General features: G+C 52.9%; 3 protein-coding genes across 3 annotated transcripts; all 3 read left to right on the forward strand.

Moving 5' to 3' along the window:
• Positions 1 to 9,982: 9,982 nt before the first annotated feature.
• On the forward strand, positions 9,983 to 11,319 carry PSV08DRAFT_172483 (uncharacterized protein; the record flags this gene model as incomplete). Its single annotated transcript, XM_014229439.1, has 2 exons — positions 9,983 to 11,149; positions 11,218 to 11,319. The coding sequence occupies 2 exons, from the start codon at positions 9,983 to 9,985 to the stop codon at positions 11,317 to 11,319; spliced, it is 1,269 nt and encodes a 422-aa protein (XP_014084914.1).
• Positions 11,130 to 11,938, forward strand: PSV08DRAFT_263419 (uncharacterized protein). The gene is made up of 2 exons (XM_066092490.1): positions 11,130 to 11,149; positions 11,218 to 11,938. The coding sequence occupies exon 2, from the start codon at positions 11,493 to 11,495 to the stop codon at positions 11,904 to 11,906; it is 414 nt and encodes a 137-aa protein (XP_065949727.1). The 5' UTR covers positions 11,130 to 11,149; positions 11,218 to 11,492; the 3' UTR covers positions 11,907 to 11,938.
• A 1,383-nt stretch (positions 11,939 to 13,321) lies between these two features.
• Positions 13,322 to 17,501, forward strand: PSV08DRAFT_367953 (uncharacterized protein; the record flags this gene model as incomplete). Its single annotated transcript, XM_014229438.1, has 4 exons — positions 13,322 to 13,953; positions 13,983 to 14,750; positions 14,805 to 17,116; positions 17,284 to 17,501. The coding sequence occupies 4 exons, from the start codon at positions 13,322 to 13,324 to the stop codon at positions 17,499 to 17,501; spliced, it is 3,930 nt and encodes a 1,309-aa protein (XP_014084913.1).
• Between the last annotated feature and the right edge of the window lie 124 nt (positions 17,502 to 17,625).

Below are 17,625 nucleotides of genomic sequence, written 5' to 3' on the forward strand. Positions count from 1 at the left end.
GATAGCCGAAGCCAAAAGCAAACGGCCAACGTTTCTTTTTCCCCACATCCCTTCTCCCCCATCCATCTAATCTCTTTACTTCTTCCATGCGCAGCGTGCATGCACGTCTTACTTGCTTCTTTTCTCTCGCGCTAGAAAGGGGAGAGGGAGAGTGGGGAGCGAGAGGGATCAAAGGACAATGTGTGCGACGCAACGTTTCGGAAGGTAAAAAGTAATCTTTCCAAACAAGCAAAAAAAAAATAACACCACTACTGAAGAAGCAAAAGAAGATTATCCCACATACCCGCTCCAACCATCACCCAATTCCCTTGCCTAAAGTAAAAAGAAAGTAGAAAAAAAATGCGCAGCAACAGAAGCCCGGAGCTTACCCGTACCGTTCCCTTCTTTTCTCGCCTTTTCGCGGGGAGCGAGCACACACACACACACACACACACACACACACACACACACACACACACATACACACACCCTCCTCACCCTTCCACGCTTTCTTCCAAACCGAACGGTAAAAGTAGCTTATTAGATTCCCATCACCCACTCCACCCTAGTGGCGTACGAAACATGGCAATCTTTCCAGAAACCGCTCAGATCTTATTTTTTTTTTCTCTTTCGCCATTTCGGCATCACAGGTTGTCCCCCCCCCCCCCCTCCCCGCTTTTTTTCCCTTTGCTTTGGCCATGGACCATGTTGCCCTTTTACTATAAGGCCTGGAAGAGCAAGAGCGAGAAAAAAAAGAAGGAAGAGTGATATAGGCCCCCACTGTGTTTTTTGATTTCATTTGTCCATTCAGAATACAGGCGATGGTAGATGCAGCGAAGATCAAGGCCGATACGAGGTGCAGTGATTGATTGTTTTCTTCTTTGGGTAGTTTTGTGCTTGCTTCTTGTGCTGTTCAGCGTATACCTGCCTATCCACGGGATGAGGGCTTTTTTTTTGGAGAGGGGGGACGGTAACGTCATATGGACAGTGCGGCGGCACCTTTTGGCTGGCCCCTGGGCTTGGAATTGGGCTTTTCCTGAGGTATTGTGGACTGTGTTTTGTTTACTTTGTGAGTCTAGCTTGATGTGACGTATATGGGATTTTGAAATGGCCGATTCAAGGCTCGGAGGGAGCAGACTACTGTCTACCTGGGGAGAGTAGGGGGAATCCGTATGAGTCTTTCAACGCCGTATAGCTCAAAGATAGCTGTATCTTCTGAAATGCAACATGCCCAAGCAAGTGAAAGAATGTGATTTTACAACACAGAGAACGATATGTTGGAATGGAATGTGACGTTGCAAGCCTAACAAGCGTAGCTATGAGCCTACCAGCCCGTTTTCTCATAGTAACTTACCCGAAAAAAACATGCTAAAAGCCGCAATAGAATCTATTAGAAGAAATATTCACTTAGTTTCCAGACTCCCACACTACATCAGACCTGTCTGTTATGACAGACAACAAGATAAGGCAAAAAAAAAGGTTGAGCGTGAAAGACAATCAGCACACTCACCTGCTATCCAAATGGCAAAACATACGGCAATTACTACCAGCGCTTACAGCTAATGTGATGTGTCTGCCTACTTTCCTTCGCATTGGAGACTTGATTCGGTAAGTACGTAAACGCGATGCAAGGGCAAGCGTTAACTCGGAGTGGGGAGGGGGCCTAATGGTCAGCACCGGTCTACAAGCGACAACAAGATCCACCCCCTGTAAGGCCTTCGTGTATGTATGTGTGTCACAATGGATTGCAAAGCACGCCAGACAGGTTCAGCCTGACGCAACTAGATCGGTCTCGCTATGAAACCTGATCGTGCTGCGATTCGGACAGTTGATGCCAGAGCGGCAACTCGATATTCCGCCTGAGGCTAGGTAATGCTCGATTCCAAATGCCTTCTCGTCTTCTTATCAGAGCAAGTGGCGATCCGATCTGGAGGGAGTAATTCGATGAACAAATTGCCAATAACCCTGCAACTCTTCAACATGGCCAGACAAGCTGGACACGTGTTCAACGTATAGATCGATGCGAGACCGGGTCCTGTGACGTCGAATTCTGTTACGGTAAGTCAAGTGTGACTGTAACATTGTCGACTCCGCTCAGGTAAGCCCACATTCATTCAAGCTGGGCACTTACGCCCCGTCCTGCTTCTTCTTCTTCTACCCAAAGACGCAAGTGCAGATGATCAATACAGATATGCATATTCTTAGCAAAGTGAGACAAACTGTGGGTATCGAAGCAAAAGTAAGGAGGAAAAAAACCTTGCTTGATCAGTTGCTCCGGGCTCCACTGTCGCCGTATCTTCATTTGAGCAAATCGAGAAAGTACCGAGTTGGCGTCTCTCTTTCTCCAAGTCCGAAACACTGGGGGTGTAAGCTGAGTGTACATAGATATTCCACACATGTATTGGTTAGAAACAGGGCAAGGTTATCGACACCAGTATCTTATGTTCAAGCGGAGCAGCTAGTTTCTGACTTTTTTTGTAAAGTCGAAAAGGGAGTCTTTCTCCCTCTTGCGGCATGAAGGAGACCCGAAAAGAGCTTTTATCGGTCTGGCCCCTCATCAGCATCAAAGTTTGTTATAGCCTATTGGGTGACAAACTGCGCGCGGGAAGTTTCATCTGTAGTCGCTAGCCAGCACAGCCCATCAGCTCACCTCTCTATACGGGATGCCGCTGGGAAAGGCCAACTTTGTTGCTTTGCATGTTCCAATTATGGGAATGCCGTAGTCATTGGTACTCGCCATCGCCAGAGGTTCAAAGAATAAAAAAAGCGCCTTGTTCGAATGGGGATGAAGCATGACAGCTTGCATTGGACAGCCACTTTCCGAAGCGCCATCTGCACAGTAGTGCGCTCAACGCGCCCGCCGCCGCCTCAGCAAGCCCACTTGATGATTGTGTGCCGTGTTTCTTGGCAATCCTTCTCTACCTGACGCCCGACAATGAGTGAGTTGCAGCAATGAAAGCCAGCCACTCTCACAAACAAGCATACCAAGCGAAAGCAGGGCCAAAATGGCCCCCGAATAGCCGGGACCAACGAGCGCCAAGGCGTGGATGGAGGTCAGACGGCGTGCTCTGGTTGTAGCCATCGTGTTTGGGGGTAACCTTGCTGCACGTCAAATGTAAGCTGCAGTAATCACAAGCAGCCGTCCTTGGATACTGGTACACGGGACTGGCGATCTCGCAAGGAATACCATTGCTTGTGTAGATATGTAATCATCACAGCACGGCAAATTCCTTGTAGCTGCCACACATAAGCAACCAACTCTAATAATGTTACACTCAGCGACATGTATGCGTTCTCACGAGGCAGCCGAGCAAATTTTCACCCGGCAGACTGAGACATAACTTGTTGAGGAAGCGTGGGAAGATTGCAAAAAACGGTGACAGAAATGGAAAAAGTAAAAACTGGTTTTACTGATTGGATGAGTTGGGTCCTTCTTGCATATGCAGAGTGAGTTGTAGCATCAGGCCAGGTCGGTTTGATATCATCTCGCCTCACCCTAAGCGTAGTCCAACCACTCTCCAGTGCGACGGCGTTGCGTGCGCGCGTACGTAGAGTACGAGCAGATGAGCTTTGTCGAGATAGTACTGAGAGGATAGCGTCAGGGTATGCACCTTTTTACGAGAATGGATGGATGAAACCAAGAGAGGGATACGGGCTGGTCGTGATTGGTCCAGGCTACCCGACAGCGTGTGGAGAGCTGGTCGGCCTTGGGAATGCCGACCCAGACCATTGGCGGAGATTTTGCAGACTGCGCGCTTGTCCACCAATATGGATGCACGAACAGCCGAGAAGGATTTGGTTGTCGCCTCGATGACCGACAGCCAAGCGACTACTACATGTTTGGGCGAATAGCGTTTCACCAGTGCATGTTATTTTGTTGACAGATATTGTGTCAGCGCCCCTCCACTGCGCACTTGGGCACCTCATCTAGATGCAACTCATCAGGTGTTCTTTGGACCCATGATGGAACAAAACTTGCATGGGCGAGTCAGGAATGGCCGTCTTCTGGCTGGACCGTCCGGAAGTGGGCAAAAGACTCGGCAACGGCAGTCAACTGGTGACCAAAGCGGATTATCCTCCGACGACAGCAAAATATCGTACAACGGTGTACCCTGTGTACATCATCGATCAGTGGCGCACTTGCCAGACGGGAAGGCTTTTGCGGGCGTTTAGCTTAGCGGGCATAATAAGTGGTGCGTCCTGGTTCAGGCAAAGAATAAGGTGGCTGGCAAAGATCAGCGAGATCCTGGGTGCGGAGTTGAGATCATGGCGTCCGCCACACAGACGTATGGTTGAGGGTATGCCTTTGATGCAGGTACAGTCTTAGCAGACCGGATGCGATGCCGGCACATACAAAGCTTGGGCTTGTATGTTTTGGCGGCATGGCCTTGACTCCGACATGAACGTAATGGGCACGTACGCAGCTTTTGCTCGGGGGAATCAGCAGGCGTGCGGCGAGTTTTTGCCGGCAATTGGGGGAGGGGGGAAAGGGAGAAAGAGGCCAGGCTGGGCCGAGCGGCCTGCGCGGCAGTGGAAGCATGCTGCCACTCGGTCCAGGATAGAGAAGGGATTGAAACTAGCGCTCGTGAGCGGGCTGACCAGGACTAGTAATCACATCATGGCCGTGTTGGAAGCGTTCCAGAGCGGTTAGAAGCGACAAAACAAATATGCAAGTCGGTGGGAGCTGGCCTAAACGTAGTTTGACACAGGTCAAGTTGGGTAGAGCAGGGGGAGGCGAGGCGAATCCGAGCCCTAGCCTTAGTCGCGATTTGGTAGTGGAAATCTTGAGGCCCAAACCTTGGGTTGTTTTCTTTCGGCTGCATCACGCAGGAGACGAAGCTATTGAGTCCAGAGCTGGAAACTTTAGTAACGTGGGGGGTACAGGACGTCATTTCACAGCGACTCAGTCACGCAAGCAGGTAATTGTCAACACGCCGGCCAGTCTGACTGGTGCAATATACTCCCTTGGCCGGTGTGACCCGTGACGAGGCCGCGGCCACGGACACAACAAGCAAAACACATTTACACATGCGCGCGCGCGCAGTGAGAATGGCGATGGTGACGACGGGCCGTGTATAAGCAATGGGCCCTGGAGTCGTTCTTGGAGGAGGCTGCAGACGGCTTGAAAAGAAGCGCACTGGTGAAGCCCAGCGCGTTGGCTGCCATGACTGTGCTGAGGCGGGTGGGCTTGCGGGCGGTGGGAGAGGAGGTGCGGCTCACAACGTGGCCGCCGCAGCCTTCGGATGCGGACTGGAAGCGAAGCGAGAGCGAGAGCGGTTTTGCTTCTGGCAATTCAGGCAGTGCGTCAACGGAGATCCAGGGGGGCGGTTAGGGCGTCGTGGGCGTCATGGGCGCAGGCAGGCGTCGTCGGCTAGAGGAACAAGACTCCGGACCTGGGATGGGTGGACTTGGCGGTGACGGGGAAGGGGGGCCAGCTAGGTAGGCTAGAGTCAGACGCTGAGTTGGGTCTTGCAACCCGCGTGTTATCAAGGGCTAGAGAGATGTGGGGCCACGGGCACCCCGAACGCCTGAGACGCTTGTGTAGAGAGATCGGTAGGGTAGAACGGGCGGGACCTCTAGCGTAGCCAGCTCGGCGGGGGAGGCCGTTGATCTGGCTTGACGGGTGGCCGATTAGGGGGGAGGGGGAGGCCGTCACGTCGGGAGGCATGATGGATGGAGAGCGATGTGACGAGCTGGCGGCGCCGTGTGAATGCAAATGCCCACTGTACTCGCTGGCGGCCTTGGAGGCAGTCGAGCGAGCAGTCATTTAGATGGGGCGGGCAAGGCTGGCGACAGGCGGGCGGATGATGACATGACGATGTGTAGTAGTGGGGTTCGGATTTGTCCAGGGCGCTGGGGGGGGGGCACTGGCTGCCTGGCTGCCTGGCTGCCTGGTTGGAGCGAGTGCGAGAGCGTGCAGATGCGTCCATAGTACACACTCTACTACTGTACGCACTCGTACTCGTACTGTACGGTGCAGTAGATGCAAACAAGCACGAGCGCGTTGGAGCAGCCAAGCGGGACGATGCGTTGAAAGGTTGCCGGCGCTCAAGGCTCCAGGCCCCCGTCCAGCCGTCAAGAGCGTTGCAGGTGGGAGGGTGAGGGTGTGTGGGTGTGGGTGTGGGTGTGGGTGTGTGTGTGTTGGTACAGCCGATCAAGCGAATCAGGAAACCTTCTCCGGTTTCGCTTATCTGCGTACGTGATTGGCTGCAGGTCTCCAGGATTAGACCCAACCTCGCATCCCCATCACAGTGACAAAACACGCTGAGAGATGAAAGGGAGCATGCGGTCTTGCGTGCGATGCGCTGCGCTGCGCAGCCCTGGACATGTGTTGTTTTCTTTTTTACCTTTTTTGCAACACTCGGCTGCACCGCCCCTGTCGATATCCGGCATCCCCAGCAGAGGCGGATACAGTACATGGGCGTGTGCGTGTGCTCGGATACGTGCCTGTGTGCATTTATACACGGCCGACTATGTCCGTACACAATCGCCTGGTACGTACGTACGTACTATACGTACTTAGTTGGGCACTGGCAGGGCTTGCCCACGTTGCGACGCCCACGGCAACCCGACAGCGTACGAGGAGCCGGACAAGGCCCGCGGCTACGCCATCTGTGTGCGCTTGGCCCTGCAGCACGCCTGAGCTAGTCGTCGCAGCGGCTGCCCCAAAACAATGGTCTGTGGCATCAGCCTTCCAGCGCCAGCACGGGGCCTGCCATTATCCAGACGAACCCAGAGTCGGATCGACCGCGGAGTCGTCCCCGGTTCCTTGTTCCTCTCTTGTTCCGCCAGCTGGTCAAACCAGGCCGCCGGGAAAGGCCCTTTGGCAAGGCGGGCTGCACCCACTGCACCCAGCCTTGATTTGACGTGACTGCACAACACATGGACAAAGTGACAGGTATATGCATGCATCGAGCAGCACAACCACCACCACCACCACCACCATCACCATTGCCGCTGCTATTACCACCACCACCAGCACTGCAGGTGGGTACAAGGCCAGCAGTGACGGGCGTGTGTGTGTGTGTCTGCGCAGCGCCCGGCAGTCTGTCGCTGTTGGCTGGGCCGGCACCAATCCCTTCACAGGCCCCCCAGGCGACGGCAGCAGACGCGCGCAAAAACAATGGGCCGGAAACGTATAGCCAATGCACCTCCACGTGGAAAGGCGCCCGTCTAGGAAGAATGTACGACCGGCCCTGGGCTGCGAGTGGTGAGGGACGAGATTGAGGCGGGCAGGGACCCAGGCTGCTGCTTATTCCACCTTGCCCTTTGCAGGCGCACACGTGCCCCAAGCAATATACCACTTCGCCTAATTTTAGACCGTCGCCCACTGCTGCTCCGCCCAATGGCTTCGCTCTCGACGCCATCACCAGCCTTCCGCAATGACGCTCCGACCCTCATGCAATGGCTCCGCAATTCATGTCTTTTCCCACCATCCCTACCCTATGGCCTACAGGGAACGGGTATCGCGTCGATCGGCTGCTTGGCATCCATACACCCACCCCCATCTTACCTCGAAACACACATGCTCAAGCGTATTCGGCAGCCAGCCCATCACTGCAATCATGTGCAGCTGGCCGTCATGCTCCGTCTCGGCTAGCGCTGGGCCCGTTTTCCACAGCGCCATTTCGTCAGCTAACATGAGAAAGCGGTAAAAGCACGGCCGCAGGTCTGGTCGCCGAACTGGACCACCCGCAGGGATCCTTCTCCTCCAGCTGCACTTTGTTTCTCGCTCGCCAGACACACACATGCGCACACCCATACCCACCGGACTTGACGCTGAGCCCTGGGGATTGTGATTGTGCAGCGTCATGGATGGCCGACGTCTGCTACGCACTCGAGTGCTCCTGTCCACTCGCCTAGCGCTCCCATGCCCCCCCATCTGCACATCACGACGATCCCTCTGGCTAAGTCTGGTAGCACTGCTTGCTAACGGCCATTGGCCCTTCACAAACGGTGGGCTTGAGCAAAGGGGGGAAGGGTTGTCGTAGAGTTTTGGCTTTGTCTCTCTGACCACCCCTCCGGGCGCTCCTTGGGCCAGACCGCGTCCGTGCGCCATCAGGCTCTCCCAGGTCCCCTTGGCGCCAGTCCCGACGCACATTACACTTGCTCTGGGGGTGCTCCTGACCCTTGGTACTGGGGGGGGGGGGGGGGGGGAGGGGGGAGAGGGGAGACAAAAGCACTCCGCGTGTGTCTGTCTCTTGTCGTGCCGCAAGCCTGGGTCAGGAGAGCCGCATGTCCACCCAAATCTGTCCACTCGCGCCACCCGCCCGTCTTGTGCCAGCATCAAACAATCCCCCCTCACGCTCATCCGCCCCTCGCCCGGCAGCCTGCGCTGCCCATCATAGTGACCATGATCCAGAATCATCACCAATATTAGTGAATGTGCTGACAGAACGTCCATTTGCTCTGCGGTCCGGCGCAAGCCATGAGCTCGCCCACTTTGCTGGTCCAAGCCGTCCCGCACGCCAGCAGGACTTACTCCGACTGATGGTCTGCCGGCAGGGTCTGGCTATGGTAGGTGCTTTCACCCCCCTGGTCATGCATTGCTGTGTGCGGCCCCATGTTCGTCTAGCTCTCTAAATTGAGTCTGAACGGTGTGGGTTTATTATTCATTCGTCGCATTGCTTCTGCCGTGCCTCGTTTGCATTGCCTTATTGTGACAAAGTGCGTCTGTGAGTAGCGCTCCCGCACCCTCACCTGAGGCTGGCTTTTGGGCTGATTCTTCATCTCCCATCCCGATCCAGATCATCCTCAAAAGGCTTGGACGGTCCCTATCGCCTGGTTGAGCCCTTGATAGTGCAAAAGCCCCAGCGCGCCAGTCAGCCACGCGAGCCCACCAACCCTGACAACCCTAGCCTGCCGTACATATACGTAAAGACCCAGCACTCTCCACTCGCTCGCGGTAACAAAGCCTTCTTAGTCCACCCAGGTTCCAGCCTTCTCCGCCATCGCTCCTTCCTAGGGCGCCCAGGTCTTGAGCTTAACAAGGAGTGATCGCCACTCCACACGCCTCCATCTCCACCATCACCACCACCACCGCCAAACACTTGACGAGGCTCACCTTTGCTCCCCGCCAAACCATCAGTGCATTGCCTCTCTCCAACGTACAACACAGCCTCTTTGCAACGCCGCTGCAGAGTGCACTGATTGTGACTACGTCTTGTCGTCTCCATCCTCATCTGGAATCCCACGCCACCATCCACTGCATTGGATCCAAGTACCAACGGAGAACACAGAGCCAACCCGGAGCATTCCCCAATCAGTGTCGGACCACAACACCAGTACAGCTAGAGCACATGAGCCACTGTCGTTGAACCCAAAATCCTCATACACAGATACTGTGTGACAACCCAGGGTAGCACTACATCTGCGCAACCAGGAAATCGGGCCCTACCGAACACTTCGTGTTAGACATCAACCACAGTTCCACGAGAATCTGCTTTTGCTCTCTTGTACGCCCTCTCTCCTCGACCTGAGACGACGAGCAGCACTAACAAGTCGCAGCAACTGAAACTTGGTGAAATTCTTACGGCCAGACGTGCGTACCTTGGTATTACCGTTTGCCTCAATCAGCACAGGTACTATTCCTCGGACCATTCGTTTCTATTACAGCATTTCGAAAGGACTCGGACCAGTCGTTAGCCTTCAGACGCATCGACAGACTAGAACCGGCGCGCCATTGCCATTCTACAGACCGACAGGACATTTGTGTACTTTAGAGGGGTGCTTTCTACAAGTCCCCTTTTCCTTCACTACCTGCTTATCATCAGCTCTCTGTCCCCCTTGGACTTGAGCCTCAAGCTGCCTGTTACCCTCCGTGGACTTGCAGCCTTTACGTGGTCCGTTTTGGTCTAATATTGACCACTACACTACTCAGTCACTTGTAGCGTCGTCGCTGCAATATCCTCCAAGTTTTCCTCCATCCGAAGCAGGTAGGTCAACAGGACCTACCCGGCACACAACCGCCAACGTGGCTGCTGCCGTGGCTCATCCGTCTTCCATGCATCCTGGGTCTGACCCAATGGGTGCACCTCCTAGCTTTGCAGCGCGGAGACCTCACGCCCAGCAACTCGGCAGTTTTGAGCTGCCACCGCCACCGATGCACAAATATCCTTTCAGCAACACGGTTACCGCTTCACAGTCGCAACAGGCTCCAGTCACTATTGCCAGCGTTGGCAACCTCCTAACTCCGCCAAACACTAATCACAGTGACGTGATAAGCTCAACTGGAGTTTCAGCAGCTGGCTCACAATATTCCACAACCATGGCCTATTCCAACGGCCAATACATGTACTCTCCGCCTGCGCAAGCATCGGCTGCGCAATATGGCTATCAGGCTGCGCATCACCAGCAGAACCAATACGGACAAGCCCGAGGAGGTATGTTCGCTCCGTCGCGTGGTGAGGGCCAGCTCGGACGACAGGACTCACTAGGCAAAGGGTTGAATCCGCCACCATATGAAATGACCCAGCAACTTCCACCTTTTACGCCTTCGTCCAACGGTTCAAGCATGCCTTCCATCTCTACACAGCATCACCAACATCAGCAGATGATGGGTAATCAAACGCCTGTCTCCTCTTCGGGACCACAGCAGTCGCCCGCTCTCAGCCAGGACTCGTTCAGGCCCCCTCAGCCCCCAACCCCTACCTACAGCTACCACAACTCCGGAACACCACAACACTCAAACTTTCCCTACTCGACTGGACCATCGCCAACCTTGAGTCAGCAGCAAAGCCCCATCAGCGCTGGTGGTTCGATGCAGCGCATGTCGCCAGCCGTGTCGCAGGGCCCAATCCCATCGATCCCATCCAACAACCCAGCGCACTCTCCCTACCAATACCAGCAAAGGCCGTCTTTGCAGTATGGAGGAGGCCAAGCGCCTGTCTTTTCCAACGTTCAAAACCCCGCAGGAGGCCTTGCACTTGTTGGACATCCCGGCATGATGTCTGGTTTCAACAGTGGACATGCTGCGCAGATGCCACACTTCATGGGGCATCCCCAGCATCAACCACCAACTGCCAACGATCGTCCCTTCAAGTGCGATCAGTGCCCACAGAGCTTCAACAGGAACCACGACCTGAAGCGTCACAAGAGAATACATCTCGCCGTCAAGCCCTTCCCTTGCAACCACTGTGACAAGAGCTTCTCTAGGAAAGATGCGCTCAAGGTATGCTTTTCTTCTTCTTCTCCCAGTGCTATTGTCTATATAAACAGACTGCTAACGCATTCCTGCAGAGACACATCCTGGTCAAAGGCTGTGGAAAAGTCGTCGGCGAAAACGACACCAAGCGCGAAAGTCACTCTCCACGGGCAGAAGATCTCAAGTCCCACTCGTAATCCGTCTCGCGGTTCGCGGCTTCTTCCAGAAGTCCCTTTCGGCCTTTTTACTTCACTTCTATTGTATTATCTATACCCTCCTCTACGGAATTCCCCTCCGAGGTTTCGGTGCGTACCTCTTGCAGGGAGCACGGTCACTACGGTCGAGTAAAGCATTCTGGTCACGACTTGTCATGGTTTTCATGTTTTTTTATGGGAAAGTTACAGCCCTGGGACATGTATGGGAGTTTTACATGTCGTTTTTTATGCGCGCTCTTCTTCCTTGTTTATGTTACGTCTACTTGGTTTCTTTTTTCCCTTCCATCTCCCTTGTGTTTGTCTGGAGCGCGTATACCTCTTGGTCATTTTGGATGTTTCTCGGTCTTGGGTCGGATCAGACTCTGTATCTATCAGGTATACCATGTATGCAGCGGGGGATGTATGTGTCTGTGTTTACTCGATCTGCGTGTTTCTTGGCCAGTCGCTGCGCGTTTGTTCTGTTTTGGGCTTTGTACGAATGGGGAAGGTTTCCTGACGGACTGGGACGCGCGTTTGAGGAAGGTTCACATGTCCCGTGTTGGGCCGTAATGTTTGCAAAAAAGGGATAGGAATATACGCCCCCATTGCTTTTTTTGTTCGCATCGCAAGCAACATGATGCTGTCATGTTTTTCCACAGTGCGCGTATACATGTATATGAGCGGCGTAAGCAACAAATGAAATTCTACAATGCATAATTTTCCGATATTCGGCTATCTTGACATTGATGAGGTCCATGTATGCAGTGAAATGACCTTGCACTGTGCGTATGTGCTCACATTCACGATGTGCACCGCAGAGGGCTAGAGTAAGCGTGGAGTTGTAACAGATGGGTGGGGCAGGGTATATCACTACATGCAATATTTCCCTAATAAACTCGACTCCGCATGTTAATCAAACCTTCTTTTACCTGTTTGCTTGTGCCCAGGACCGGCCCGGTTGTACACCGCACCCATGAACCCGGGCAAGGAATGGAGATCGCGACGGCATGTCCCGCGCGTTAAGTTGGGGGAGGGAGCGATCTGCGGGTCGAGCGCCAGATCCATTTTTGACTTGACTTCATGCCATGTCAGCAATACGCGCAACCACGTGCCGTTGGGCTGTCGGCGTATATTTTGTACAGAAATAGATTTTTTGAGTTTTGCGATTGCTAAACACACATGTAAGACTACTCACCATCGCAAGGGTTGATGTAGGAGCTACAGCTCGCTTCTTATCCTACACGGCACAGTCTTACTATGCACCCATGATAGCCAAGGTGAACGATAACTGTTTTTGCTCTCGACATTGTGGTTTTACAACGAAAACATTGCCATCTGTCAAACCAAGAAAACTATTGCTCCCGTTTTACTTCTGGACTACGAGCGATGCTTCATATCCATCGCCCAAGACCCGCGCCATTTCCACTGCTTCTTGAGCACACTATGCATCTACCACGCGCTCTTGCCCATGAGGGTTGCCACTGTCTGCAACTCGTCTCGACGCGAGCCCTGCCACGAAAGCGTTTGCACTCGGTCGCGCTTCCATCAGGGTCCGTCTGTGCACCAATCTCCCCTCCTACTACTTGTGAGCCTTCCACACCAACCCTTGTATAACCGCCTCATCATATGCATCCAACTACTCGTTAGCTTTTTTTGTTTGCCAACAGTTGCAGTCTCAATTGGCACTGCAGACCTACCTGCCCCTCCTTAACCCGCCAGCGTGCCATCTTGCTGGCTCTCAACTGTCCAACGCGTTCAGTGTCACTAACAACAGTAAACAAACACAAGAGCATCCCACTCATGGCACTTGCCTGGCTCCACCAACTACAACCAATTTGTTTACCACAACACTGACTACTGGTTTCTTTGGCGTTTGCACGCACACCCCCACGCTCTTTGTACACATCTTAGAAAGCTTAATTAGCAGCCTACTCGCCTGGTATAATCGCCATTGCAGCACTACTCAAGTGCGACGCCTTGACAACTGCATTCACTAACCCAAGATATGGACTCCGTCTTCCATGGGCGTCTACTGCCTCGCCGCCCCGTCCTCGGAGACGTCACAAACCGCGCTAACGAGGGTCTGCATAGCCAGCAACGCCATGAAAAGCAAGACAATCAAGACAAGCCAGTCTCTGCACCCATGAAGATTCCTCAAAAAGACCCTGTAGTCACAAATGCTTCACTTGCAGTTCGCAACGACCTGGCGTCTCCAGAAAACAAGCGTCTCTCTGCTGTTCAAGCCCGCCAAGGTCGCCCTCCAAACTCCAAGCGCGATTCAGAGATTTCCAACGCAAGCACTAATACTTCGAGCTCAAACCGCCGTCTCAAGACACACATAGGCCCGTGGCAGCTGGGCAGGACCATCGGTCGAGGCGGCTGCTCACGCGTACGGCTTGTCAGGCACTCCGGAACCGGTCAATACGGTGCTGCGAAAATCATTTCCAAGGCCACAGCGGAGAAAGTCCGGGCGTTGAGCTTGGCCAATCTTATTCAGAGTGCTGAGCAAGATCCAACTCTATGCCATGACGGCAAGGGGATCCCGTTTGGGTTGGAACGTGAGATCTGCATTATGAAGTTGTTGGATCATCCGAACATCGTCCGCCTGTTTGATATTTGGGAGAACCGCGATGAGCTGTAAGCTTTATTGATTACTCATTTTGAAGCCATTGTCTGACAAGCATCAGCTATCTCATCATGGAATTTGTAGAAGGCGGCGAGCTTTTCGCCTACATCCAAGAACAGGGCGGTTTGATCGAAATACACGCTGTCCATATTTTCCGCCAGATCATCGCAGCTTTGACCTACTGCCATCGAATCAACATTCATCACCGCGATCTCAAGCCCGAGAATATTTTGTTGGACAGAGACACTATGACAGTCAAGCTGGTTGACTTCGGCATGGCTGCCCTACAACCGGTCGGGAAGAAGCTCACCACACCTTGTGGTAGCCCGCATTATGCCGCCCCAGAAGTCATCAGGACTACATCCTACGATGGCGCAAAGGCAGATGTCTGGAGCTGTGGTGTCATCCTATTTGTTCTGCTTATTGGTGCACCACCTTTCAATTATTCGGGTGATGATCGCTACATGAAGCATCTATTTCGCGATATCGCACAGGCCAAGTATGTCATGCCTGACAATATCTCTAGAGAGGCTCAGGACCTCATCAGGAAGATCTTGGTGCCTGATCCCAAGCGCCGCATATCACTTGAAGAAATCTGGAATCATCCTTTTCTACTCAAGTACCAACAGGAGTTGAACTTTTTGGGGGACAATGCTCACCTCGATCATTGGACCGGCCCTTCTCCTGTCATAGCTGAGTGGATGGCGCTAGACCGGGCCACCATTAATCGTGACATTCTGAGATATCTGCGTATGCTGTGGCACAGCGAGAAGGAAGAGAGCCTGATTCAAAAGTTGATCAGTCCAGAGTAAGCAATCTCTGTCACATTGTTTTGTTATCCTTTTACTGATACGAATTTTAGACCAAACCAGGAAAAGTTCTTTTATGCTGCTCTTCGCAAATACCATGCTGATCAATTGGAGAATTACCAGCCAAGCTCGCAGTACGCTGTTGCTCATTCAAACAGCGATCATCATCACAGCACACGTCACGCACCTACACCCTTGGAAGTTGCAGAGCTTCCATTGAGGCATACCAAGCGCTCACAGTCCGCCTACTCGATTCTCAATAACGAGCATCTTTACTCAAAGCATAGCCTCTGTGAGACTCCAGCCTCCGAAGCGAGCTACGATCCTTACCGAGCCTCGAGGCAGCCTATAATACCAAGTCCAGGAGATATCCCTCTCAGCCAGCATGTTACTGTACATCGCGGACGTGGCAGCCGCAGTGACAGGCCACGTCCCACTGCAGCTCTGGGACACCGAACCGGCAGCTCATTGCGCACCCAGACTCTGCGAAATAGATCTAAACGTAGTTATGCGACATCGCGCAGTTCTTCGAGTCGAAGTAACCTATCTTACCGCGCCTTTTCTGCCCAGAGGAATTCGATGTCACGGTCATCACTCATGACCTCTCAATGGCCCAGTAGTCCACCTGTTGTTTCTCGCCCTAGCGGTAAAGGCAAGCGCGGTGTGAGCTTCTCGCATCTGCGTGATCGTCGGTTGTCGGCTGCTACTGGCAGTAGTTGGCAGACTGAGGTTGGGTCTTGTACCGACTACATGGCTCACAGGCCTCACACCTCTATTGGATCGTATGGATCAGCCATGAGGAACAGCACCATCCATTCGAACCCCAAATCAAGAGCTCTTGCTGGTACAGATCCTCCACGTCTAAAATTATACAGGCGGGAGAGCCCAACCAAATACATTCAGGGCGAGGTTCGGAAGGTCAGTATGGAGCTAGGCAAGGTTATGGAAGAGGCTTTTAATCGATCATCTGTTGGTTCAAGTGTCTACTCGGTCACAAATACTTATAACAATGCCTTGCATTATGACAGCCCTCCGACATCTTTCCCAAACACGCAGAGTTCAGGCGGCAGTATACTCACCACTCCCCCAGCTGCCAAATGGCTGTCCCGAGAGCGACCTCTTCCACCTACACCGGCTGAGACACCAAACACTTTCGTTCAGCGAAGGCTCGCAGAGACCCGTGCGGAAATCGCTCAAAGGATTATGGAGGATGAGATCACAGAACGTTACAATAACCTCCTTGAGAATCTTGATCGCTTGATGATGCCTGCAGCGATAGGAGGCAAGCGTATTGTTTCGGCTCCCACCAAGTCTCCAGAACATGGACCACTACATATGATTCCAGAAGAGGTGAAAATTGACAGCAGAGATGGGTCGGGGAATCTGGTTACTCATCACCGGGTCTTCACTGATCCGGTTAGATCTCAGGGTCACCGTGTAGCAGCAGACCAGCAGCAGACGATTCGTGTTGTCAATGGATCACCTAATCGTGTAGCGCCTCTAAACATTCGCAAGAAAAGCGGAGCAAGCCTGGATTCAAATAAGGCTACTAAAGAGACGACTGTGGCGCCATTGCCTGCGCTGAATAGTGATTCTATAGTCCGCCCATGCCAGGACTTGCGGTATGATCTGCCTGCAGCAAGACTCAACAACGATGTCTCTGTGCCTGCAAAGCAACACCCTGTGATCCGGAAAAAGAAGTCTTGGTTTCGGCGAAACAATGATGAAAAGAACAATGATCATGATGACGAGGAAAACCAATTTACGAAGCAATCAAATGGGTTACTCCAAATCTCTGAGGCACGGTATGGCCTTGATGATCGCACGACGAAAGACCCTGTGCCATTGACGAATGGCGGTAATCCAAAGTGTAACCAGAAGCAATCAGATGAAAGCAATGGGAGCGAGTTCCCTATGCGCCACAAAGACTCCAAGCCTACAAAGGGCGATAGCACAGCTCGCAAAGGTTTCCTTGCTTTGTTTGGGAAGAAGTCCAAGAATGGCAAAGCAACTAGCCCGATGGAATTAAACGGTAAGCGATTAAAGGGTATTCATGTCCCCATACCAACTGAAATTGCTTCAGAAGTCAGCTTTAGCTCCTCTTCTATCTCTTCGAACTTTGATCTAGGCCCCGACCGCAATAAGGATGTAGTCCGTATCGCCCATCCTGAGATGCAGATGAACTGGCTTTCGCGCTTCCTGCATATCAAGCCCACCAGCAAAACGTTGTGCCTACAAGTCGGTCGTGGCAAAGTTCGACAGGACTTTGTTCGTCTGCTGCGCGACTGGCAGCGCTTTGGCATTCAGGATGTGGCGTTGGATCGCAAGTCCAACTCCATCAGTGCGCGCGTTGATAAAAACAATCGTAAGTACAGCCTGTCATCGCAAGCATGTTTTGTATTCTGCGGGTGGTGTCTTCAAAACTGGGAGTTTGACATTGAAGTTTTGAGGGTGAAGCAGACACTGCAACGTAACGCCACTTTTAGTTTTTCTTATTGCTGTACGATGTCTGACGCTGACACATGTGCATAGACTTGAAGATCAAGCCTGTATCCTTTGTCATTGAACTCTTCGTCGTACTCGAACACGGGCGCCGCGCCAACCTCTGTCTTGCACGCTTTATACAGACGCGGGGCGCAGCATCCAGCTTTCGCAAGGTCGTCGATATTATTGAAGACATCTGTCGCGCTCGATGTATGCTGGTCGAAGACGAGCAAAAGAAAGCCTCGATGATGGAGGTCTTGGATTAGGATGCCAAGATGGAGGCATGGGATGATGTTGGCTGTTTGGATACCAGATGGCATGCGTCTTATCCATGGGCCTTGGGGGCTGTGCGTTGACATTGCTCGTACCTTTGGTATCCTACAACAGTGC

Source organism: Bipolaris maydis (genome assembly GCF_028858645.1).
Source record: "Bipolaris maydis strain C4 unplaced genomic scaffold PSV08scaffold_2, whole genome shotgun sequence".
In the NCBI taxonomy this organism is placed as follows: Eukaryota; Fungi; Ascomycota; class Dothideomycetes; order Pleosporales; family Pleosporaceae; genus Bipolaris; species Bipolaris maydis.

Excerpts from the sequence above, each read along its gene's own strand:
- PSV08DRAFT_263419 (XM_066092490.1), top strand. The coding sequence starts at position 11,493 with ATGGTTTTCATGTTTTTTTATGGGAAAGTTACAGCCCTGGGACATGTA.